At 44.9% G+C, this 25,210-nt stretch overlaps 2 protein-coding genes across 2 annotated transcripts in view; one reads left to right on the top strand and one right to left on the bottom strand.

Moving 5' to 3' along the window:
* Positions 1 to 301: 301 nt before the first annotated feature.
* Positions 302 to 20,751, bottom strand: LOC145405768 (uncharacterized). The gene is made up of 4 exons (XM_080277000.1): positions 20,600 to 20,751; positions 16,708 to 16,819; positions 1,323 to 1,441; positions 302 to 696 (listed from the first exon to the last, which is right to left on the bottom strand). The coding sequence occupies exons 1-4, from the start codon at positions 20,749 to 20,751 to the stop codon at positions 345 to 347; spliced, it is 735 nt and encodes a 244-aa protein (XP_080133126.1). The 3' UTR covers positions 302 to 344.
* Positions 3,569 to 25,210, top strand: part of LOC145405769 (uncharacterized) — a 68,274-nt gene continuing 46,632 nt past the window's right edge. Inside the window, exon 1 of the mRNA XM_080277001.1 lies at positions 3,569 to 3,624. The gene's annotated coding sequence lies outside the window, so the exon portion shown is untranslated. The remainder of the gene's footprint in view (positions 3,625 to 25,210) is intronic.

Genomic DNA, 25,210 nt, shown 5'->3' with positions numbered 1-25,210 from the left:
TGTGTGATCAAGACGTTTGCAGTGTCTACAGTGCTTTCTTCTTAATCTTTAGCAGTATGTCTAAACCGTTAGACTACAGCAAGCCACAATGCCAGCACCGGCTAATGTAACAGCATGTGATTAGAAATTCCTCAGTCCTTTGAGACACTGAATGATTATCCAGCACGTGCATTGATAGAACTATAGTATCAACTCATTTAGAAGAAAGCTACAGTATTAGTTATTTTGTGCAATGCATTGGAGTTCAGAACTAACAGGCCATCTCATTCCAGAAGGAAAGCATGATGTGTATGCCCTGCAGTGCCTGTGAAGTGACCAGCTTAAGACCTCTATGCTCCAACAATTTATTTCATATCTGGTGGAGGTTTACTTGTATCATCATCATCTAGCTCGTGCTTGTCACAGAGAGGCTGAGATGAAGGATGGGAAGCAGATGATGGAGTCTCCTTGGCTTCAACCAGTAGTGGAAAGACTTTGGAATCATCACTTGCAAAGGCAGGATTGTGCGCTGCAGTATAGCCTGGGGGTGTATCAGCTAGATTTGCCCAGGACGCGGCCGCCTCTTGGAAGAATGAAGGGGAGTCTGGGTGATGCAAGGTAGAGGGTGACGCATGAACACAAGCCAAGTCGTGGGAATATAACTCGACTGGCAGTGCACATGCTCCCCAACCACCACCTCCGTTGACATCCTCGTATCTGCAGTGCAACAAGCAAATCAGTTTAGTCTGGCTATGTCACTTAGAATACTCAGTTCAATAGTGCAGTGGTGTTTCAGTTAAAGAACAGTTACCTGCTATCCAAGAAAAAGGACTGATGCAAATCCTATATTTTGTTAGCAATAATGACATAAAAATCATGTGACTGACAAGGGAAATCAAAATATCCATCCACATGAAGAATTTTTCCCTCTCCTGACAGGATACAGCATGAATCTATGCTCAAGGCACTTAATCATGACAGTACACAGTAATCTTAACCTGATACTCTCTGATGTTATGGTGTATTCCTTTCATTGTTTTCATACTTAATATATCCTGTTAATACTGTTCATATAGTCTGGATAACTAACTTAACAGCTTGCTTTCTTGTAAAAAATACCAAACTAATGAGTGTAATATTGTTTAAATCTTTTTCTGATTGTAACTTACTGCATGCAGTATATCACAGCATGGGCATAGTTAATACATCTTACCAATACGCCTCTGGCAGTGTTGGTAGGTACGGCACGGTTTCCTCGTCTCAGATTATTCAACCAATGAATCTACTAATAACGTGTGATTTACAGCATATGTAATAATTACTGAACAGCAACTGTGACGCACCTTGGTGGCTTTTCCGAGAGGACTGAGTAGTAATCGGGAGGAAGGCCGTCCAGTTTGAGGATCTGGTCGTAGGTGGGTGGCTTGTCCTCAGGGTCTGGTAGTGTTGGCCCGTGTGGTGTCTGCAAAAACAGACATTACTGTAAGTCCTTTAGCTGTGAAACACAAACTTTGCAACATACAGTATTTTGGTTAATGTTGGACTAATTTGCATTGCATAAAGGGTGCTGAGGAGGGATGCCTTCATGAGATGGTACTGATATAACAAGGTGGCTCCACTGTCCAACCATACAAACATTCCTCTCTATCCCTGAAAGGAGGACAGTTGGCAGCAGGAGAAGAAATGTCTGCAGTCCACTGGGTTCACATTCAGATAAATCAGGCTACAACATGGACAACAACAACTACTAGGGCACCAAGAATGTTATTACCTGTCACGATGAACATTTTTCAGTCAGTAAAGAACTCTGTATTTTATCCCAGCTTATTGCAGACAGTTTAATTCATATCGTGGTAAATCCTCACAGCCAAAGGGTTAAACAAGGACTATAACTTGGAGATTATCGTTATTTTGTAACATCTGCAGCTTATTGACAGAACAAGACACTACTCTGGCTCTACATTCTTCCCATAACTTCTTAATGACTATGCCCATTTTACTGTAACTTGGCCAAAAACTGCCATCTTTCGGTCATGAATACAGAGTTGTAACAAGAGAACAAGAATTTATTATGGTAGTCATGAAGCGCTATGGGATAGAGCCACATTAACTTCTTTTTGTGTCACTGAGCAAAGCGATAAGCTGCAAAAGAACAACAATCCTGGCCAAGTTAAGGCAAAAGGACTATAATGCCAAATTCTGGTGTTAATCTATTGTTGCACCAGGACCTAAACAACCATTGCTATTTCTTCACATTTATTCTAATACAGGTGTCATTCTGATTATTTTGCAGTTGTGGCAATGGTTCCCTTTATGGGAGCTTTATTTTGTAGGAACTAAACATATAACCAAGAACAGAATGGCGTAAAAATGGCTCTGAAAGCGAAATCTATGACCTATCATATTCATTACTTCAAAGGTCTCGTATGTCACTCATAACTCCCGCGTCCAATGTCATAGATAAATAATTCCGTGCTGTCAATACGTGTAGATAAACAAAAAAGCATCGGCGTTTAAAACTGAATCTATTAATTTAACTTAACTCCTTTTATTCCCTGCCTTTATACTTCTGTATGATTGGTTGTGTTACTGTACCAATACAATTTCGTACGTTTATGCTGGCCGCCGATTTCAAGCGAACCGGTTGCGTGAGGTAATGGTCTCTGAAATATCGCAAATTATCCGGTCTTGCAAAAGACAGAAGAGACTGAACGACTTCCTTTGAGCTCATGAACTAGTTAAGATGGTTACTAAGTGAGAAACTGTGATCGGCATGTTGACTTTAATGAAGTAGCCTATTATGGTTTTGTGCTGACATTCTGTGCTGCGCAAAACACGACCCAAAACGTCCGGGCAATGAAACGACTGTGTAACGAAGCTAAAGTACCACCACGAACTGTAACAAGTTAGACTGGTTTTAATTTTGTCTAAAGGTGGCAGTGGCCAAGATTATGTGGGACGTCACAGTGATCATTTTGTTGACTACTTATAGTTCGAGAGACGCTACGTTGACGAGAGGGAACACTTTATTATCCTAGGAGCCACGTCTTCCCTTTATCGTCCCATTTACTAAGGTAAGCCTCAACGTCGGATTAGTTTAGCACGGGACTGAAATATTACGACAGTGATACTGTATCTCCAAATTTCCTATTGGAATGAAGTGTCGAGGATTTTTTTTTTTTTTTAACGGGTTTCATTTTTCTACTTCATACTGTATATAAGGTTTCACGGAATATAAAGTGTTTTAATTTAATCGCCAAGCATTATTTTGCAAACCTATATTATATTTTAATGGATGTCTCCTGTGTGATGTGTATGCCGGAAAAATTTGTTGTGATCGCACTTACCTTCGCCATCGCATGGTCATGTGACGATTCCCGAATGCGCCATGAGCAAGGAATGCTCGTAACGCATAACTCTTTTGGCACAAGATTTACCTAATGTATATTTTAGTTTGCACGCTGTGAGGTAGGTTATAATCACTGAGGGGCCTGGGGGCGAGTCCCCCTATTTAGACTTCAACTTCTCAAGTTAGGCTTCCATTGCTATTTTTTGTTGTATACATTTGAGTCTGATGTGCTGGCGCCGTGTCTAGTCGACGGGATCGGTGACGTTCAGGCGGCATTCCGTAATATCGTCAAGCAGGTATATTTTGTGTGTTCTCAATATTTTGTGTTCGAAAATTAACTGTTAATCACATGTGATGTATCTAGTACTAAAATTATTTTCCCTAAGAACGTGAGCCTACTGTGTAAGAAAACAGCTCGAATCACTGTCACTGTCGTCTTATTTCACTGTTACCAGTAAATATGATTATTATTCTGGAGCATGGTGACTATACTGTAGTTGCAGGTGTGTATTATTATTATATATTAGCATTTACTTTATTTTAACAGACAGCCATGTTCATACTATTTTGTCCTGTTTTGTTGATTACCCATATTTATATTAGAAGATCGGTACACCTATTTAAGTAACTGCTCTGATCAACCAAATCAATATATTGTTTGTTACTAGCATAATCTTGCATAAGGCCCGAAAATGCGTCCAGTGTCTAATTTGTGCCCCCCTTCCACTCGTTAAAAAAAAAAAAAAAAAAAAAAAAAAAAAAAAAATGATTTCGCCTCTCCCCTGAGTTGATATTTATGCTTAACAACCCTCCCGTCGGGACTTCAAAGGTTTCGTGAAAAATCCTTAGACTTAGATGAGTTCCCGAGAGATGAAAGAAAACAAGGGAGGGAGGGAATTACGGAGGTGAGAGTAGTGTTGAGAGACGGGTACGGGATCTGAAGGAGAGATGGGGGGTGCGGAGGTCCTCGGTTTGAAGGTGTTTTGAGTGGCTAGTGCTGTGATGATAGTGTAAGATTCAGTGCAGATTGGCGTATGTTAATAATTACGTTGCTGTACTATACGTAGTGCTGTTACGGCCCGTGCTGTTAGGTTTACTAGACAGTGCTGTGTTTTGCGTGTAAAGAGCAGTGCTGTGTTGTGCGTAGGTTTGGGCACTGCTGTGCTACGTACGGAGTGAGCAGCGGTGTTTGGTACTGTGTGGCCAATGCTGTGTTACGTAGATCGAATGCATAGCATCCTTGGCGAGAACTAATCTCACGGTCAGTAGTAGTCGTCTGCCCGAAACTGATCTCAGGGTCGGAACTAAGCGGATGTCACAGTCTTACAGTAGGGTGGACAATGCTGTGTTATGTATAGATTGAGTATCGCTGTGTTATGCATAGGTTGGGTATCGCTGCATCTCTGTATTACTTAGCTATAGAATGGGTAGTTGCGTTTCGCGTAGCGTGGGCATCGCTGTTATGTATGACGTGGGAAGTGGCGTTTTGCGTATGTTACGCATAGAGTGAATATTGGTGTTTTGCGTAGGATGGGCATCATAGTTGGGCACAGAGTGGATATTGGTGTTTTGCGTAGGATGGGCATCGTAGTTACGCACAGAGTGGATACTGGTGTTTTGCGTAGGATGGGCATCGCTGTGTCATCTGCATGCTGGCCCGCCACTTAACCCGCACGTGAGAACATTCCTCTGAGGACACTCAGGATTTTATAGTAAGGGGTGATGTAAGCAGGGGAGGCAGGCAGGGAGGTGGACAGGTAGGCAGGGAAGAGTGAGGAAGGAAAGGGGGAGGGGGGACAGGGAGGTGATGAAGAATGAGGGAGGGTGGGTAGGGGAAGAGTGAGGTACGAGAAGGCAGGGTGGGGTCAGAGGGAGGGAAAAGAGTGGTGAAGGTAAGGGGGAGGCAGGGTGATAAGACAGAGAGGAAAGGCAAGGTAGTGGTGAGGTCGGGAAGGAGGTGGGGACAGAGAGAAGGAAGGGGGAGGTGGGGATGGAGAGAAGGTGGGAGTGGAAAGGAGGAAAATAGGGAGAGAGGGAGGAAAGGTGAATGAGGTACAATGAGGGGGGGGGGCGAAGAGAAGGATGGAAAGCGGTAGGTGAAGGGGAGAGAAGGTGAAGAGAAGTAGGATGAGTCAGGGAGGTGGGGATGGAAAGATGGAGGTAGGGAGAAGGAGAATAAATTAAGAGAGGTAAGGTGAATCAGGAGTGAAGGAGAAAGAAGGAATGACGCATGTGGTAGTGAAAGCAAAGACAGTGACGAAGTTTAATAATTCAACTTGCTAGTCAATCCGGTCTTCTCATAATATACGATAATCAACAGTTCCTATCAAAGTTATCAGCGTTTTCTCACCAGCAAATATTTTCTCACAAACTCTTATACAGTTCCATTCCCAAACTCTCATAAATATTTTCTCACAAGCTCATTTGCAGTTGATTTCACAAATTTATAGACAGTCTCAGACTCATAATTTCTCAGACTCATAAAAAAGTCACCCTGCAAAACTCCGGAACAGTTTCTCTCATATAATTCTGTCGCAAACAAACAATTTCACTCATAAACAAACAAGTTGTCACAACTCATAACCAGACTTGCATACACACTAACACGTTCTTACAGACTGACAAACAATTCGCCTAACAAACAAGACCAGCTTAAAACACACACACACACACACACACACACACACACACACACACACACACACACACACACCTTCCTTTTAAAGCTCAGCAGCACTCACAAGCTTATAAAAAATTCTCTCACGTTTAAGGTTGGCTTATCCACTCTGTAATTCATATAGCCTACGCCTTGAAATTCTCAGGTTGTCTGGCTCATTCTCAGCTGAATAAACTCATCAAGGTAATAGAGTTGTGCTGATCATGAGGGAGTGTGACGTGAACTGGAACAACGTAATGGGTTATCCTTATCATGAGCCAGCAGTGATGGTATTTACACTGCCAGGTTCTTAAATATTCAGCTTCAGCGGAATAAGACTGTTTCAGTTAACTGAGATGAAATATTAGAGTTATCCTGATCCCAAGAAGCTAAAAGAGGAGGAGAAGGAGGAGAAAAAAGAAGAGGAGGAGAAGAAAGAGGAAGAGGAAAACGAAGAGGAGGAAGAGGGGAATGAAAAAGAAGAGAAGGAGGATAATAAGACGGCCGAAGCAAGGAAAAGGAGGTGGGGGATAAGAAGTAAGACCGCCTTAACAACAAGGAGGAGGAGGAGGAGGCAGAACAAGAACGGCAATAAGAAGGACAGCAAGAACATGACCAAAAAGGAAGGACGGCTACAACAGGAAGCCTGGCAACAAGAACAACATGAACAAGTGAGAAAAACAGCAAGAACAAGTAAGAAAAACAGCAAGACAAGAAGACCATGATGAAGAAGGACAACAGGAACAAGGAAATTAAGCAACAAGAACATGAAGAAGAAAGCATAAAAATGAACCGAATAAAGGGGACAAGAAAATAATCAAAGCCATCACAACTAAGAAGGAGGAGACTAAGGAATAAATGGATTAAATGGATGATCACATAATTAGGCTATAAAGGGAAGGAAAAGAGAACATGACCAGGAATAAAAAGGGAATTATGTAAAAAGGAAAAAGAAAAAGAAGGGTGACAAGCAGTAGCGGCATCAGAAAACGAAGTGGCAGCATCTCAGGACAATTAAGAAGTTGAAGAACACGAAGAATAATAAAATGAGAACAACTGAAAAAGGGAAGACGAGCAATAGCATCACAATAAGACGAAGAAGAAGAGGGGGAAGAGAAGGAGGAGGAAGAAGAATAAAATGAAGAGGGAGAAGAAAAAGAAGAAGCGTCGTCTCGGTAGTTACGTATAGGTGATCGAAGACGCTGCGTTTGTCATTATTAACATGTCCTCGCCGACCTTGTTTTGTGTAGCCAAGGACATCTGCCTCCTCACCCCTTCCTCTCCCCCCCCCCTTGCCTAGACATCTTCCCCTACCCATTCCCCTTCCTCTCCCCCCTGCTAGACATATTCCCCTTCCCCTCCCCCTTCGTATCCTTATTCATCCCCTTGTCCACCTTCATCTCCTCATACGCACCTACGTCCAACCCCTTCTTCCCTCGTTCAGATTCATCTCCACCACTACCTTCCCATCTCCAGAGATATACTGTAACTGTTCCCCTCCCCCTTCCTTCCCCTCCCCTTACCCCGCTCTCCCCTCCTCTCCTCTCCTCTCTTCCATCCCACCGAATCCCATCCATGTTGTGGCGGCACGTGAGGATTCCACACACACACACACACACACACACACACACACACACACACACACACACACACACACACACACAGGGCATCATAACAACAACCCTCGCTACCCCATTTAGCCCACACCTCCTATATGTGCACACAGCCCCCTCACGTGACCAGAATAAAACCTCTCGGCCGTAACAGGAGTGAAATACAGAATCGCAGTCGTCCTGAATGTGATAGTAGAGACTGTTGCTAGGCTCCTCACTGCCAAATGTGTCTCTGGTCCCCTTCAACAGGATGTGCTTTTTGCCCCATTATATCAGATGACGCGTTTTCTCATTTTTTTCATGCCGGAACTGATTGAAGGCTATATCTAACACCTCGAGGTTCTGAATTCTCTCCTAAGCTGAATACAATCGTCTGAGTAAAGAGGGAATAAAGTGGTAAAGCCGTCCTCGTAGTGAAATGGTCAAAGCTCAATGAAACCGTTAAGTGCAATCCTGACGAGAATTCAGGTCTATAAACACGCATATTCCTATAACATTCACCTGTATGAAAATGAAATACTAGAGTTGTCCCTACCGCCAGAGGGTTAATTATCCTCTAATAGCTCACCTCTTCTTAATTGCCCTTTAATAACCCTTAATTACTGGGCTGCGTAGTTACATAATAAACAGCTGTCTCTTACATAATCTCAGTTTCCATTTTTGAGGTTATTCTGCCTTGAGATTAAGCAGAATATTTGAACTTTTCATTAACTATATTATTTTCCCTCCTAAACTCCTTCCCTTTAACACCTTTCCCTTTAACACTTTTTCCCTTTAACACCTTTCCCTTTAACACACTATTTCCCTTTAACACTTTCTCTTTAACATCTTTCCCTTTAACAATTCCCTTTAACACCTTTCCCTTTAACAGTTTATAATCCTGGTTTCCTTGTTTGATGTGGCTTGGGCTGAGATTAGGCAGATTATTTTAACTTCTTTTCGTCAGCCTTACTAATTTTCCTCGGCTCTGTACTTCCTGTGACTCAGATGAATATAATCATCTGGCTTCAAGAGTTGTCCCGACCATGAAAGATTTAGTGGTACGTACCAGTATTAACACTCAGGCTCCGATGACTCACTCAGCTGACAAAAATTCTCTCTCTCACACACACACACACACACACACACACACACACACACACACCTTGAATCATAGACCAGTTGGAATAGCACTGGGAACATAGCTTTGCATTTTCCCACATGTGTTATCTTCCAGACTGAAAAATCGAGAGTGAACCTTAAAAGAGAGAGAGAGAGGTATGGTTCGACATAGCCCTGTATTCTCGTCAGTTACTTAGCACCTCTTCCATAACGATTTATTTTTGGGTTATGGCGAGTTAAGGTCCTTCTGTGCGTTGTTTATGTAGAGTCTGGCGATGTTAGGAAGATTTATATAACCGAATAAGACAGTAAGGTATCTTAAGCAAAATAAATCGCTTAGGAAAAGGTGTTTGGGGAAAGGTGTTGACGGAAGTACTTTAACCCCCTCGTGATCGCAGCAACTCTAGTATTGTATTCAGGTAAAGCCAGACCATTTTACTAAGCTGAAGGGAGTCACAGGCAACCGAGAGTGAAAAAATTGAAAGCACATTTGATAATGGAATAAATGGTAACGTTCTCGCTTGCCATCTGGTAGACGGGAGTTCGCGCCTCGCTCAGGTTGCGAAAAGTTTCACTGACGAAGTGGGTGGTTACTGTCCCCCTGGAGCAAGGGGACGGGTGTGTGGGTGGGTGAAGGTCAGCCTTGCCCTTAGATCGGACTATATGAGCTCTCAGCTCCTTTCCGGGAGGGTAAAAATGCTGACGATCACGACCATCAAGTGATCCTGACCGACCCGGTGAATGACACATAAATACACATACATACATACATACATATGCATACATACTACATACAAATACACACACATTAAGTATTAATTTAACACAGTTTCTATCGGGTTAATACTTATATGGTGATCCCTTAAAGTATGTGACAGAGAAAATTCAGTGTAAGAGGGAAAACTAAAGTCCTTGAAACATTAAAACAAAATATTTAAGTATTGCCTTACCCAGACGTGAGGTGTCTTATGTTTCGTAATGTCGATCCACAACTCAGAAGCCCTCCTCCCCCTCTCCTCTCTCTCTCTCTCTCTCTCTCTCTCTCTCTCTCTCTCTCTCTCTCAGACATAAACAGCAGCTACAGTGCATGGGTCCTGGCTGTTTATCACCCCTTTGGCTTTCCTCTCCCAACTACAGCTTCTAAACCAGTTACTGTACATATATCTCTTTGGCTATATATAAGGTGTGCCGCCAGATTATTATTACTATTACGGTATTATTATTATTATTATTATTATTATTATTATTTCGGGAGGATATTCTTGAATGAATTTTGAATTTTAAGAGAAATTTTATCACCATGGAATCAATTCTGAACTATTATTAGGGGTAGAGTTAGTGATGGCCTTATGGGTAAATTATGAGGGAGACCATTTTTTCCCATTAGATCATCAGTAACTCCAGCTCTGCAGGGCTGAGAATTTTACCTATGTTGATACAGCATTTATTTTTCTCACTCAAAAGTAGCCCTGGAAAAACCTATTGAAGTTTCTCAATTATAATCCCTTGTGACACCCTGTACATTCATTTTTTGTTTAATTTATCTGACAGTGTTTCTGCGGATGGAACGTTGAGGGTCCTGTTCGCGAATGAATAAAATACCAGACACGGTGACCCTCAATCGAAAATGATGATAGGGAGTGGGAGGGTGGCGTCAGGGCGTCCAGGCAGGAATGGAGAGTGAATGAGGGGCGATGGGCGGAATGAAAGAGGACATAAAGAGGGTGAAAGAGGATAGGGTGATTGCAGGGTTTGGGTCCCTTGGCAACGACGGAGTGGCGGAGGAGGTGTGCCAATTCAAGGGAGGGGAGTAGGGGGTAGGATAAGCGTGGTCTGATGGGAGAACACGAGATGGTCTGGGTGAGATATGGATTTCTCTGGGGTGGTTGGGAGTAGAGGCAGACCAAGAACAAGGAGGAACAGGATGAGAGAGGGTCTGTGAAAGTAAGGCGGAGGAAGAAGGAGTAGGTTCAAGGGAGCGAAGTAGGGGGTACAATTAGAGTGGTGTGAAACGGGATACAGTATGGTGTAGGTGTGGTCTGGACTACTCTGGGGTGGTTGGCAGAAGAGGCAGACCAAGAATGAGGTGGAGGAATACGATGCGAGAGGCTATGGGTGAGGGTTTATGAAAGTGAGGAAGTTAGAGGAGGAAGAAGAAGAAGAAGAGGAGGAGGAGGAGATCAAGAAGGAAGCGAAGGAACGAGCGGAAATGAGATGGCTAGAAGAAGAAGGGGTAGACAAAGAATGAGATGAAGGAAAGAGGTAGGAGAGTATAACAGGAAGGAAGATGTGTAAGTAAGGCAAAGCTGGGAAGGATATGAGTGTGGGTGTATGTGAAGGATGGAAGTCGTGCAGTAAGAAAAAATAGACCGCGAGCGAGGTGGAGAGACGAGGTGGGGAAGTATAGGTGGAAGGGTGAATGAAAGAGGGGATGGTTGTAAAAAGAGGAGATGACCACTAAAGAGGTGTAGAGGACAATGTAGGGGAAGTATATGAGGGAGGATGCGTGAGTGGCATGGTTGGAAGAAGAGGTAGGCCAAGAATGAGGTGAAGAAGGGTGGGGGGGGGGATACAGGGAGGGTGGAAGAGTGGGAAGTAACAAAAAATGAAAAGCGAAAAAACTGACATACAGGAATAAAAAGAGGTGAGAAAAGAGGAAGATGATTTGATAAGGGGCTAAATACGACAGAGAGAGAGAGAGAGAGAGAGAGAGCTGAGGGAGTGGAGGTGTATTATGTAAGCAGAGACAGACAGGTAGACAGACAGAGAGGCAGGAGGATGTTACGTAGCCTTGAGGAAAGCTTAGGGGAGGCGGGGGTCAGAGATTACACAGGTAGAGAAGCGCGCACACACACACACACACACACACACACACACACACACACACACACACACACACACACACACACACACACACACCACTGCTCTCTCTCTCTCTCTCTCTCTCTCTCTCACCTTCAATTAAATCTCCCCTATACATTCCTCCTCCTCCTCCTCCTCATCCTTATCCTTATCCTCATTCACGGACCTCCCCTCCTCCTTCTCCCACGCCCTTAACTAATATACATCACTTTATACATCAATTTAGTCATTCTTACGGCACTTACAGTACTTAACACTGTGTGAGTCATACTTAAGCTACTTACACATACTTAACCTTAACTTAAGATGAGAATATTTAAGTATACAGATGTGTTTTAGTGTGCATTTATCATACTTACACACTTAAACCCTCTGTGAAAGGAAAAAATTACTTCTACACATTACTATACGCTGTTCGCTTTACCTTGACCTAAAATTGTCATCCCCCCATCTAGAATGCTTAGCTATAACAATAGATTAACAACAGAATATGATGCTAGTCACGAAGAAGTGCTACCGAAAGGATGTAGGGCCACAGTATTCCTTTTTAACCACGTGAAATAAGTGCAAATGGACGAAAATCTGGGCCAAGTTAGAGTGCAGGGGTTGTAGTATAAAATTATAGTCTGTACAGGACACACTTGTAGATGTACTTAATTCAGGTATACATTATACAGGTACTTTTATTTGCTTAGCTGAGAAGATTCCGGTAAATTGATTGGGCTAATTCAACTTAGTGTGTACTCTGTGTGTGTGTGTGTGTGTGTGTGTGTGTGTGTGTGTGTGTGTGTGTGTGTGTGTGTGTGTGTGTGTGTGTGTGTGTGTGTGTGTGTGTGTACTCCCACATGTGCATACTACACTTACAAATACAGCAACACCTACACCTAAACACTACACGTTTAATTACACCTGCAGACACGCCCACGTTTACATGTACCATCCACAAAGCCTTCCTTTCATGCACGATTCTCCTCCCCTCCACATGTTCCTCCTCTCATTAATATTCACACACACACACACACACACACACACACACACACACACACACACACACACACACATACACATACATACACACACAAGCAGTACCATGACGTCAACTAGGCACAGCGGTATGGAACAGCTGCCTGATGAGTCCACCTTATTTGTCCACCCACCCACACCCACCTACACCCACCTACACCCACCTTATATGAACACTGGCCATCACACACAAGGGCATTCCAAGCTGAGGCATTTGAGGTTATCAGGTATTTTATGACCGTATCTCCATCTCAGCGTTTATTTAATCTGATGTTTGTATCTCATCACCACTATACCCACACCATCTCTGTAACCACCCTTACCTACCTGTGCTCTCTCTCTCTCTCTCTCTCTCTCTCTCTCTCTCTCTCTCTAACACACACACACACACACACACACACACACACACACACACACACACACACACACACACACACACACACACACACACACACATCATTTATTCACACTCACACCCACACCACAGACTAAAAACACTACCTCATCCATACAAGCAACTCTTCTCACACCCATACTCATCCACACCCCCACACATGTCCACAGTACTTCAGGTAAGGCCCCTACGCCCACATCCACCCCGCACCCCGCCCACGATGAGATTACGAGAGTTAATATACGCCCACACGCCCATTTTAATTCTGGCCTTCTTAATGATGCTTTTATTCAACTTCCTGCCAGGTTTATTGTTCTCCTGATTACCTGTCCTTCCACACCTGGTCTTTTAATTACCTGTCCACACCTGCTCTCATTACTTGTCCCTCCACATCTGGTCTGATTACTTGTCCCTCCACACCTGGTCTGATTACTTGTCCCCCCACACCTGTCCTAATTACCTGTCCTTCCACACCTGTTTTGATTACCTGTCCATCCACACCTGCCCTAATTACCTGTCCCTCCACACCTGTTTTGATTACCTGTCCTTCCACACCTGTTCTAATGACCTGTCCTTCCACGCCTGTTCTGATTACCTGTCTTTCCACACCTGTTCTATTAATTACCTGTCCTTCCACACCTGTTCTTATAATGACCTGTCCTTCCACACCTGTTCTAATTACCTGTACTTCCACACCTGTTCTTATAATTACCGCCCTTCCACACCTGTTCTGATTACCTGTACTTCCATAGCTGGGGTTCACAATAGCTGGAATTCTATTGTGAGTGAAAAAAGAGCGTAGTGTGAGGGGAAATGAGGGTAGTGTGAGGGGAAATGAGGATTGTGTGAGGGGAAATGAGGATAGTGTGAGAGGAAATGAAGAAAGTGTTAAAATTCCTTGCCTTGTTTAGTAATCAAGTGAAAAATGCTGGGATTGCGGACTCTGTATTCATATTTGGTTCTGCCACAACTCATCACACTCATACCCAAAGCTTTGCACACCCACACCTAACACCCTAACACTTCTACACCCTTCTCCATCACTCTAACACACCCAGATCATAACACACATACCCCCCGGCATTACCACAACCACTCAGTACCAGCCCACTAACACCAGCCCTCCAATATATTCACATCCACAACATGCACTACCACTCAAACCCACACCCACACCTGCACCCCATTACACCCTCACCCAACACCCCGACACTCTATACATCCCCCTGAACACACCCTACACCCCCACACCCACTCTCCACACCACCATCCCACACCCGCACACCCAACACAACCAGAGCAGCAGCCGGGCAGCTCCGTTACCTTGTGGCCTTGAGTGACGCACCTCCCACCATCCCAGTCCAGCCCTGTCTTGCCTTGCCCACCCCACTCCCAGCCCAACCCTGCCTTGCCCACCCCTCTCCCAGCCCAGCCCCGCCTTGCCCACCCCTCTCCCAGCCCAACCCTGCCTTGCTTACCCCACTCCCAGCCCAACCCTGCCTTGCCCACCCCACTCCTAGCCCAGCCTCTGTCCTGCTCTACCTGTCCCATCCAACTCCTAGCCCAACCCTGTCCTACCCCAACCTTTACCTACCTTGTGCATCCCATCTCATCCCATCCATACCCTGTTTAGAGAAACGACCTTTTATCGGTTTCCCATGTAAGCAGGTCAAGAGTGTTCATGGATAGTTTTTCTTACTGGAAAGGTTCAGTACAGCCTTCACCAACCCATGTATCAAGAGACGCCTTTCCTAACTTGAATAAAAATCGTCTGGAAGTAGCAAGACTAAACTTTATAAACAATGACGTCACCTGATTCAAGAGGTTAACGAGGAATATGACGTCACGTTGGGTCTCACTGTATGACGTCACAAGACAGTATAAGGAAGTAGCAAGACCATACTAAAATCAGTGACGTCACCTGACCCAAGAGGTTAACAAGGAATATGACTTCACTTCAGGCTGTGACCGTCAATGACGTCAGATAGTTGTATGAAGAAAATGCCAAGTGATTCCGTGCTGGGGGGAGACCGTGAACACCCCCATCGAGCTAGAGAAAAAAAAATAGTGGCGTAAAAACTTGTAGGTATGACGCATCCTTGTACGGGGCAATGGAGTGGAGGTAGATTGGTTTTTAGGAGTATACCAGGATTTTGACCACTGGGGAGCATATGATATGGTGGTGGTGGTGGTGGAGATAATGATGATGATGATGATGATGACGGTGATGACAATGATGATAAGAAGTGTACGGGTGAGGGAAAGAGTGTAATGAGCGAAATAATAATAATAAGAAGAAGAAGAACAAGAACAGGAAAAGAGAAAGAAAGTACTATGATGAAATAAGAAGGAACGTAGTATTACTGAGAAGCCCATTGACCCCACACCCACATCATTCACAGAGCAAAGTAGTAGGTGACCCACTCCTTACCGCATACCTTCTCCCCCTCACACACACACACACACACACACACACACACACACACACACACAAGGCCAAAGATATATGGAAATTGCGCGGTGTACTGGCTTTGCTTCACCTCCTGTACGTGTGTGTGTGTGTGTGTGTGTGTGTGTGTGTGTGTGTGTGTGTGTGTGTGTGTGTGTGAGGGAGGAGGTGGATTTATACGATCGATGGTTCCGGCAGATTAATTTAGTCTAGAATATCACGAAAACTTGAGTTACGAAGACAGAGAAGAAGAATCAAGCAACGAAAGTGATAAAAAGTAGGATAAGAGAGGAGGAAGAAAGGAGGAAAATGAAGAAGAGTGTGAAGGAAAAATAAAACAGCGGAGGGAGAAAATGAATCAGTGTGAGGAGGAAGAAAGTGAAGAAAAGGGTGTGAGGGAAGAAAAAGTAGAGGAGGGAGAAAACGAATAAGTGTGAGGAGAGGAAAAGAGGATGTGAAGAGAAGAAACGAAGTGTGTGAGGAAGAGAAATGGATAAGTGAGTGTGAGGAGGAGGAAAATGAAGAATATGCGAGGAGGAGGAAGAAATGTGAAGAGGAGGGTGTGGAGAGGAAGAAATTTGAGTGAATGTGGTGATGGAGAAAAAGGAAGAGGGGATTAAAGAAGAGGAAGAAAATGAAGAGGGGTGAAGAGAGCTTAGGTTACACTGATGGTACAAGAGGATGTGTGAGGGAAGAGGAAGGAAAATGAAGAGGAGGTTGAAGAGGAAGCTGAGTTACGTAGGGTGAGGGTGAAGAGGAGTTAGTAGTGGCGGCAGTTTCAACCCCAGGCTCGTTTGGAGCAGAACCCGGTGGACTGCAGGCTGATAATGCTCATATCCTTCAGTTCACCATTCTCCCGATAGATTAGACAGGCGATGAGGGACGTTTGTATAAGTGGGCAGCTGCACCAACGTTCATAACAGTGCTAGCGAGTGAAGGCGTCCCTCTCCAACAGCGAAGAGAGTGAGGAAGATGGGTGAGGATGATGTCATAGGAAAACTAGAAACACACCAGGACAAGAAAAGTGCTATACACTTTATACTCTAACCAGGCCCAAAAATGCTATCCCTCTGCCTTGAATACCGAGTTGTAGCAGAGATTAACACTGGAATATATTGCTAGACGGACAGGAGTGCAATAGAAAGGACGTAGAGCCGTAGCAGTCTTTTATTATTTTTTTTACTTTTTTCTTGCCACTGAGCCACGTAAAATAAGCCGCAAAAGGACGAAAATCTGGGCCACGTGAAAACACTGTAGTCAGGTGTAAAGGTAAAAACTCACGTGTCTTAGATGGTGTGAGGCTACTAGGAAGAGGACAGGTGAGGCTGGGTGCTGGCCTTCTGGACGGGGCGGCTCTACCTTCTTCTCCTTTAGCGTCATCCAGCCTAGCCACCTGTAGGAAGAATAATAATTGCCGTAACATCACTGGCAGCATTCTCATCACCATCAACATCATCATCATCACCATCTAACCAGGAATACCTGTACTCTTCCACTACTGCTACTACTACTGCTGCTGCTGCTGCTACTACTTCTACCTACCTGCTGCTACTGATACTACTACTTCCACCTACCTGCTACTACTACTACTACTACTACAGTAATCATCATCATCATCACCACCACCACCACCACCACTATTTCCTTGGGTTAAACTATCCTTGGGGGTCAAAAGTCTATCCTCAGGTGCTTCTTTAATTGCCTACGCACCTCCACTATTTCCTTGGGTTAAACTATCCTTGGGGGTCAAAAGTCTATCCTCAGGTGCTTCTTTAATTGCCTACGCACCTGCACACCTCGCACGAACCAAGCACAAGACGTAGCTACAGTCAGGCACAAGAGTTAGACAAATAATACGTAGCTTTTTACCCCCCCCACTGTTCCTCTCCTGGTTGATATTCGTACGCTGAGAGATGATGGATAGTGAAGAAATATGTCCAGATTTATTACCCACACGTATTATTTATTTATTTATTTATCCACTCTTTATTTACTTATATGGGGAGATAAAAAAATCTAACCTGACTTGGATCCTCTCGACGTAAACAAGGAGCACATTTATTTTTTATTTTAATATATTTATTTATTTATTTTATTTCTGGGATTTTCTTGTGATATAAATAGGGAAGGAACATTAAGGCCCGCATTCTCAGTCAGCAAGGAGCTCCGTAACACCCATTCCTTACCGACGTATTTCTGGGCATGACACGTTACTACTCCCTTTTATGTGCAAATTATATCGATGTTAGAAGATAGTGAATAGCTTAAATGGGAAAACTAACCTTGTAGTATGAAAGTAAATCGCTAAGGAAAAGGTGCTAAGGCTTGATATCTTTCTCTCCACATTATATAACTCTTTGGTAGCCTAATGAACATGGCATATTAGTACACCTTTGTGAGTTCCGTCAGCTTGTGTCTATCTATCTATCTTTATCTATCCACCTGTCTATCCTATTTGACTATCCATCTATCCCTGTCCCTGTGTCTGTGTAGCCTAATCTGTCTATATCTCTCTCCGTCACCTTACCATTCCCCCATCCTTCAGTCTGTCTTTTTATCTAGCTGTCTGTATCGGTCTGTCTGTTTACCTGTCTATCTGTCTGCCTGTTTTTATATCCGTCTATCCATCTATCTTCGGATAAATCTCTCTACCTATCCACCTATCTACATATCTCTACCAATCCATCTGCACACATATCTCTGTCTATCCACCCATCTGTCCAGCTATTTACCCGTCTATCTGTCTGTCTGTCTAACCCCATCACCTTTATCTATCTAATCTGTGTATCTGTGAGTCTCTCCATCATCGTACCTTCGTGTCAGCCCCCACTGCCCCAGCCCTATGACGTCACAGGCACAGGTCACGTGGACATTATTGACCACAGGGAGGGGGAAGAGGAGGGAGGGAAGGAACTGGGGAGGGGAGGGAGGGAGTAAGGAATAGGAGAGGTAAGGGAAGGTAGGGAACAGTAGGAGTGAAGTGGGGAGTAGGGAATGCGAGGGGAGTGGGAGTAGAGGAAGATGGGGGGTAGAAGAGGGAAGGGGAGGAACGGCGGCTGGGAAAAGGGGATGGAAGGGGGGACAAGGGGGTACGGATGGGGGTAGAGGTACTGAGGTGTAGGGGAGGAGGAAGGTGACTAGAAGTGGTTGAAAAAGAGGAGGGGAGGTAAGGGGAAGAGAGAGGAAGTAGAAATGGAGGAATGGAAAGAGAAGGGAAGGGGAGTGGAGGAAGGGAAAGGGAAGGGAAGTGTGACCGCAGTATGACCTAAGCTCCCAGGGGTCACACTTCTCCTAACCGGGTCATAAGCCTAGTAATTATTTCCTATATTACCCGCGCACCCCAGTCCACTCCATTTAATGCTTTATTTTTACATCCAGCAATGAGGTTTATATTTTTGGCTCCGTCTGTCTGTGTTTCTGTCTGTTTGTCTGTCTGTCTGCTTGTATTATTGTTTACTGTTATATATTTCCGAGAGAGAGAGAGAGAGAGAGAGAGCACAGAAGGATAATAAAGAAAAACAGGCAAGGAACAAAGGGAGAGGTAGAAGCGACCTTAGAATTATATTACACAGAATCTCACTAATTAAAGGAGGTAGGAAGGGAGGGAGGGGGGAGGGAGGAAAGGTGAGAGGGAGAGGAGGGAGGGAGAAAGGAAGGAAGGAGAGAGAGAGGAGAGGAAGAAGGGTAGGAGGGAGAGTAAGGCAAAACCCCCACTTCTCTTGCCCTCTCTCTCCCTTCCTTCTCTCCTCTCCCACTCTCTTCTTCCATGTTTCCTCTATCTCCCTCACTTCTTTCCCTCCCCTCCTCTTCCTTCCCTCCCCTTCCTTCTCTACTCCTCTTCTTTCCCTCCCTCCCTTCTCTCCTCTTACTTCTCTCCCTAATTCTCTTCCCTCCCCCACCCCTCCCTCCCAGACAGAGGAGGAAATTGGAGAAGGCCGCAGGAGGTGTCAGCAACCCCTCCTCTTCCCCTCCCCTCCAACCCCGCTCCTACTCTCTTCCCCTCCCCTACACCCCATTCCACCTCCCCTCCCCTCCCCTCCCCTCCACTCCTACTCCTCCTCTCCCCTTTCCTCCATCTGCACACTTACTCCCTTCCTCCCATTGCCACATTTTCCTCTCCTCCACCTCTCCACTTCCCCCCTCACCCTTTCCCCTTCCTTTGCAACCCTATCTCTAATCCTACACATTGCCCTTCCCATTATTGTTTTATAATTCTCCGACAGCCACCCTTCCCCTCCCCACCCTCTCCCTATCGTCATCCCCTCCCCCTTCTCCCCTTCCTTGCCCCAGTCCCCCTCCCCGTCCCTTCCCTTCCCTTCCCTTCCCTCTCCCTCCTTCACCTGACCCAGTATCTTGCATAAAGAAAACCAAGGCGGTTCCATCCCTACCTGTCTCCACGATAGCTACCCACTCATCATCATTGTGTGTGTGTGTGTGTGTGTGTGTGTGTGTGTGTGTGTGTGTGTGTGTGTGTGAGGAGAGAGAGAGAGAGAGAGAGAGAGAGAGAGAGAGAACTATATGGAACTATTGTACGGAAACGCCAATATAGGCAAAGAGTCGACTTAGGGACAAGATAAGTCGCCGAGAAATAAGTGTTATGAGATCCCGTATGCCACGAAAACACGACCCATTATCCCTTCACCTCATTCTCGGTCTTCCCCTCCCTTCTCCTCCTCCTCCTCATCATCATCATCATCATCATCATCATCATCATTATCATCATCATCATCATCCTATTCGCTTCTGCAGATAATATGTAGTTGTGGAAATGAGTGTTATTGTCTCTACCACTCCCTACCCAGCCCAGGCCAGCCCACTTTAGCCCACCATCTTTACTTACTTCCTTATTCTCCACATTACCCTCATTAGCATACCTCCTGTGTGTGTGTGTGTGTGTGTGTGTGTGTGTGTGTGTGTGTGTTAGGAAACATCGTGCGTGACTAGTTTTAATTACACCCTGTATGGATGATTTGTGTGTGTGTGTGTGTGTGTGTGTGTAAAATAAAAAACGTACACCATCTTCACGTACACGAGGGAACAGGTGACGAAGACGATGCCGTTGTAGATGCACTGTGGAATGAGTGACAGCATCGTGTGTGTGTGTGTATGTGTGTGTGTGTGTGTGTGTGTGTGTGTGTGTGTAAAATAAAAAACGTACACCATCTTCACGTACACGAGGGAACAGGTGACGAAGACGATGCCGATGTAGATGCACTGTGGAATGAGTGAGAGCATCATGGTGAGGCCGATGATGGTGATGCCGGCAGCGATGACTTTGTTGGTTCGCCGCTGCCACACCGCCGTTGGCACCGCTGTCTGCTGCATCCCTCCCTCGCGGACACGACCCCACGTCTGCTGAGAGGAAGTTGATATTAGGATTTTTGATTGTGGGAGTGTTAATGTCATTAGCGTCATCATCAGTATCAGGAGTAACAGTGTTCTGACCGTCATTAATATTTTCATCATCATCACCGGTAAAAATAATAATCTCACCGCTCTCTCTCTCTCTCTCACACACACACACACACACACACACACACACACACACACACATCCACCATCTGTCCATCCTCCCAACCCCCTGTAACGATGTTGGGGGGGGGGGTAGAAGCGACCACAGACAAACATCCGGTCCTTGGTCTTGGTCTTTGTCTGGTCCGGTCTGTTGGGGGGAGGGATGTGGGGGAGTGGGAGATAATGGGGTGAGGGGATGTTGAGGATGAAGGGGAGAAGAATGGGGGGGGAGGGGATGGATGATAAAGTGAGGAAGGGGGAGGGTAGAATTAGGGGGAGAAGATGGGAGAACGATCCTTAAGTATAAAACATCTTAAGCCAATTCTCACGATAAACATATCAATATCACTCGTATGTTGTCAGGAGTAATGTTGTTTTGGTCGTATCTCCCACGTTATAATTCTTCCTAGTTTACGTCTGGATATTTGGTGACTTGGTCGAATTGGAACACATAAATAAACAAATGATCTTACAGGCGCCATAACCTTGAGAAGTTCTTGGTCTTCGTCTCAAGGATGTTAGGGAGATAACACCAGCACATGAGGAAAGTGTTTATAATAATAATAATAATAATAATAATAATAATAATAATAATAATAATAATAATAATAATAATAATAATAATAATAGTAATAATAATAATAAAACGAAAATTGCCATTAACAATTTCAGTAACTCACCACACGATAAGGTCACCCGTCTTGGTACGTGTGACCTCAGTACATAAAAAATAAGCAAATTTTGAACTTTAACCTTGGCTGTGACCTTGAGTTTTGGGTCAAGGTCATTCATACTTGGTAGCCATGCATTCAGTGTACCAAGTTTGGTGATTGTAGCTCTTTTTTTTTTTTTTTTTTTTTTAATTGAGCACTCAATGATCCCAAGCTACTTTCCATTGACCCCTGACCGATCTCAGAAACTACTGGCCCAATTGGTCTCCCCTGAGAGTCATTATGCGAGCAAATAACCCCAACCACCCCTGATATAGAAACCTACAGACTTCATCAGGCTGAAGCGCCTTAACCCGCCAGACCACCAGGCGTAGAGAGAGAGAGAGAGAGAGAGAGAGAGAGAGAGAGAATTTTGGCAAGAATATGAAAATGATAGATGAAAATAAGGTAGATGTAATTAAGATAAACTTCGGGAATAAATGTGAGGAAGTAAGGTCTCTCTCTCTCTCTCTCTCTCTCTCTCAAGTGTGATGCAACGGTATGGTAATGTGTGACAGGATCTCTGGTGTTATTTCGGGTCTGGTATTTCCATTGAACATAACCTATACTTTCCCACACCAGCCTGGTATTTCCCCTTGACCTCCCCCACTGTCTGATTGTGTAGGGGGAGAGGAGAGAGGGAGGGGGGAAAGAGAGAGGGAGGAGGGAGGAAATAAGTGAGAGGAACGGAGAAAAGAGAGTGAGGGGAGGGAGGAATGAAGAGAGGAGAGGGGAAGGAGGGAAAGAGAGAGTGAGGAGGGAGGAAATAAGTGGAGAGGAGTGGAGAAAATAGAGTGAGGGGAGGGAGGAATGAAGAGAGGAGAGGGGAAGGGGGGAAAGAGAGAGTGAAGAGGGAGGAAAAAGTGGAGAGGAACGGAGAAGAGAGAATGAGAGCAGGGAGGAATGAAGAGGAGAGGAGAGGAGAGGGGAATGGGGGAAAGAGAGAGTGAAGAGGGAGGAAAAAGTGGAGAGGAACGGAGAAGAGAGAGTGAGAGCAGGGAGGAATGAAGAGGAGAGGAGAGGGGAAAAGATAGTGAGAGGGGAAGGGAGGAATGTAGAGGAGAGGGTGCGAGAAAAGAGAGAGTGTGGGGGCGAAATGAAGAGGAGAGGGGGAAGGGGAGAAAAGAGATAGAGGGAGAGAGGAGGAGGAAGAGGGGCAAATAAGAAAGAGGAGGAGGAAGGGGACTGACTAAAGGGAAAGGGGAAGAGAAGAAAGTGAGAGAGAAGTGACAGAAAAAGGGAGAGGGAAGGGAAGGAAGAGGGAGGGAAAGGGTGAGAGAGGAGGAGAAGGAAAGGGGATGGGGAAAGGGGGAGGAGGGAAGAGAAAGATATATAGAGGGAAAGGAAAAAAGGAGAGGTGGAGGAGGGGAGAGAAGATAGACAGAGGGAGAGAGAAGAGGAAGGGAGAGGGGAGATATTCTGGGGGGGGGGATGTGCTTCCGGAGGGGTATTCCATTGTTACACCATCTTGGGTATTATTATTATTATTATTATTAGTTTTATTATTATTATTGTCATTATTATTTATTATTATTATTATTATCCAACACTATTACTACAAACTTAATATTCCCACCACCTTCACAAATATAACATACCACCATCATTGCTAAAACTGTCACCTTCATCATTACGAAACTTAACTCAATCCATCACTAACTTGTAACACCACCATACCATACCCTACTATTAATACCATAACTATACCAGGCCACCATCACCTATCACACCACTACACCACCTCTACCACACCAGTAACTCCCACCCACACCACCATTTCCTCATCATACCACCATTGCCACCACCACCTCTAAAACACCAGGTAAATTCTAATCCTTCACTACCACACCACAATCACACCACACCGCAGCACACTACCACACCACAATCAAGCCAACTCCATCACACCACGGCACACCACACCGCATCACTTCCATCACACCACCACACCTCAGTCGCACCACACCACATCATACCACCACACCTCAGTCACAAAACATCGCATCACACGACCACACCACAGTCACAAAACACCGCATCTCACCACCACACCACAATCACAAAACACCGCATCACACCACCACACCACAATCACAAAACACCACATCACACCACCACACCTCAGTCGCACCACACCACCACACCTCAATCACAAAACACCGCATCACACCACCACACCTCAGTCACAAAACACCGCATCACACCACCACACCACAATCACACCACCTCCATCACACCACCACACCACACCACAATCACACCATTTCCATCACACCAACACCACCTGCCAGGAGTCACGTCCTCACACCTGCAGACGGTGACTCACACACACACACACACACACACACACACACACACACACACACACACACACACACACACACACACACACACACACACACACACACACACACACATACTGTACATTCATACAAACACACGCATGCATGTACGCACACAGTTTGCATACACACACACTTGCACAAACATACTTTAGAATACTCGGGAACATGGAGAGAGAGAGAGAGAGAGAGAGAGAGAGAGAGAGAGAGAGAGAGAGAGAGAATGACCGTGAAGAGAAAGTGAGCACGATACTGTTGTTTACTGAGAGAGAGAGAGAGAGAGAGAGAGAGAGAGAGAGAGAGAGAGAGAGAGAGAGAGGTGAAGACATACCCACCATTAACTCATAAACTAAACAAATTGGTCCGGTAGCTTCCCTGACCGAGGAGAAACGGGTCTGTCATGTGGAGTCCTAATAAATGAATAAATAAGTAAATGAGTAAATAAATGATGTCCTGAGCCAGCAAGGGTTCAAATCTCACGCTGCAGACATCCTGGTGAAATTCTTGGTGAAAATCCTAGGTGAAATTCCTGGTGAAAGCTCTCCTTTGTTCACGTTTAACCCACTTCCTTTTTTTTTATTATTTTTTTTCGTGACTAAAATTAGGGGAGGTAATCAGGCGTCACCATTACCACGAAATTGGAGAAAAAAAGAAAGAACAGAAGGCTGAATTTTTCCCGTATATTAGCTTGGTAAATTGCAGGGGCGTGCTTGTGTCCTAGTGTGGTATTGGTGTGCAGTGGTATTAGAGTGTATGGGGTGGTATTGATAGAGGTATGAGTGGTGTATGGAGGTGGTATTATAATGACACTGGAATCCATTATGTGAAGATTGGTTGTGGTGTGGTATAAATGGTGGTATTATTGTGGACCTGAGTTCCCGTATGTTGGGACTGGTGTGGTAAGTGGTACAGGGTGTGTGTGTGTGTGTGTGTGTGTGTGTGTGTGTGTGTGTGTGTGTGTGTGTGTGTGTGTGTGTGAGAGAGAGAGGAGAGAGGCAGGGGAGGGAACAGTGAAGGAGAAGGAGGTGAGGGGATGGGGAAAGGGAAGAAAGCGGCAGGAGAAGAAGAGGGAAAGAATGGAGGAGGAAAGGGAGGGAGGAAAGAATGGAGAAGGAGAGTGAGGGTGGAAAGAGGCAGGAGGAAGAGAGAGAGAGAGAGGGGAGGGAGTAAAGAATGGAGGAGGAGGAGGGAAGAAAGAGGCTGGAGGAGGAGAGGGAG

This window comes from Coenobita brevimanus, chromosome 68, assembly GCF_032717465.1.
Source record: "Coenobita brevimanus isolate Jiangsu-jjx chromosome 68, ASM3271746v2, whole genome shotgun sequence".
NCBI lineage: Eukaryota > Metazoa > Arthropoda > Malacostraca > Decapoda > Coenobitidae > Coenobita > Coenobita brevimanus.
This window is presented reverse-complemented; position numbering and strand designations above follow the sequence as displayed.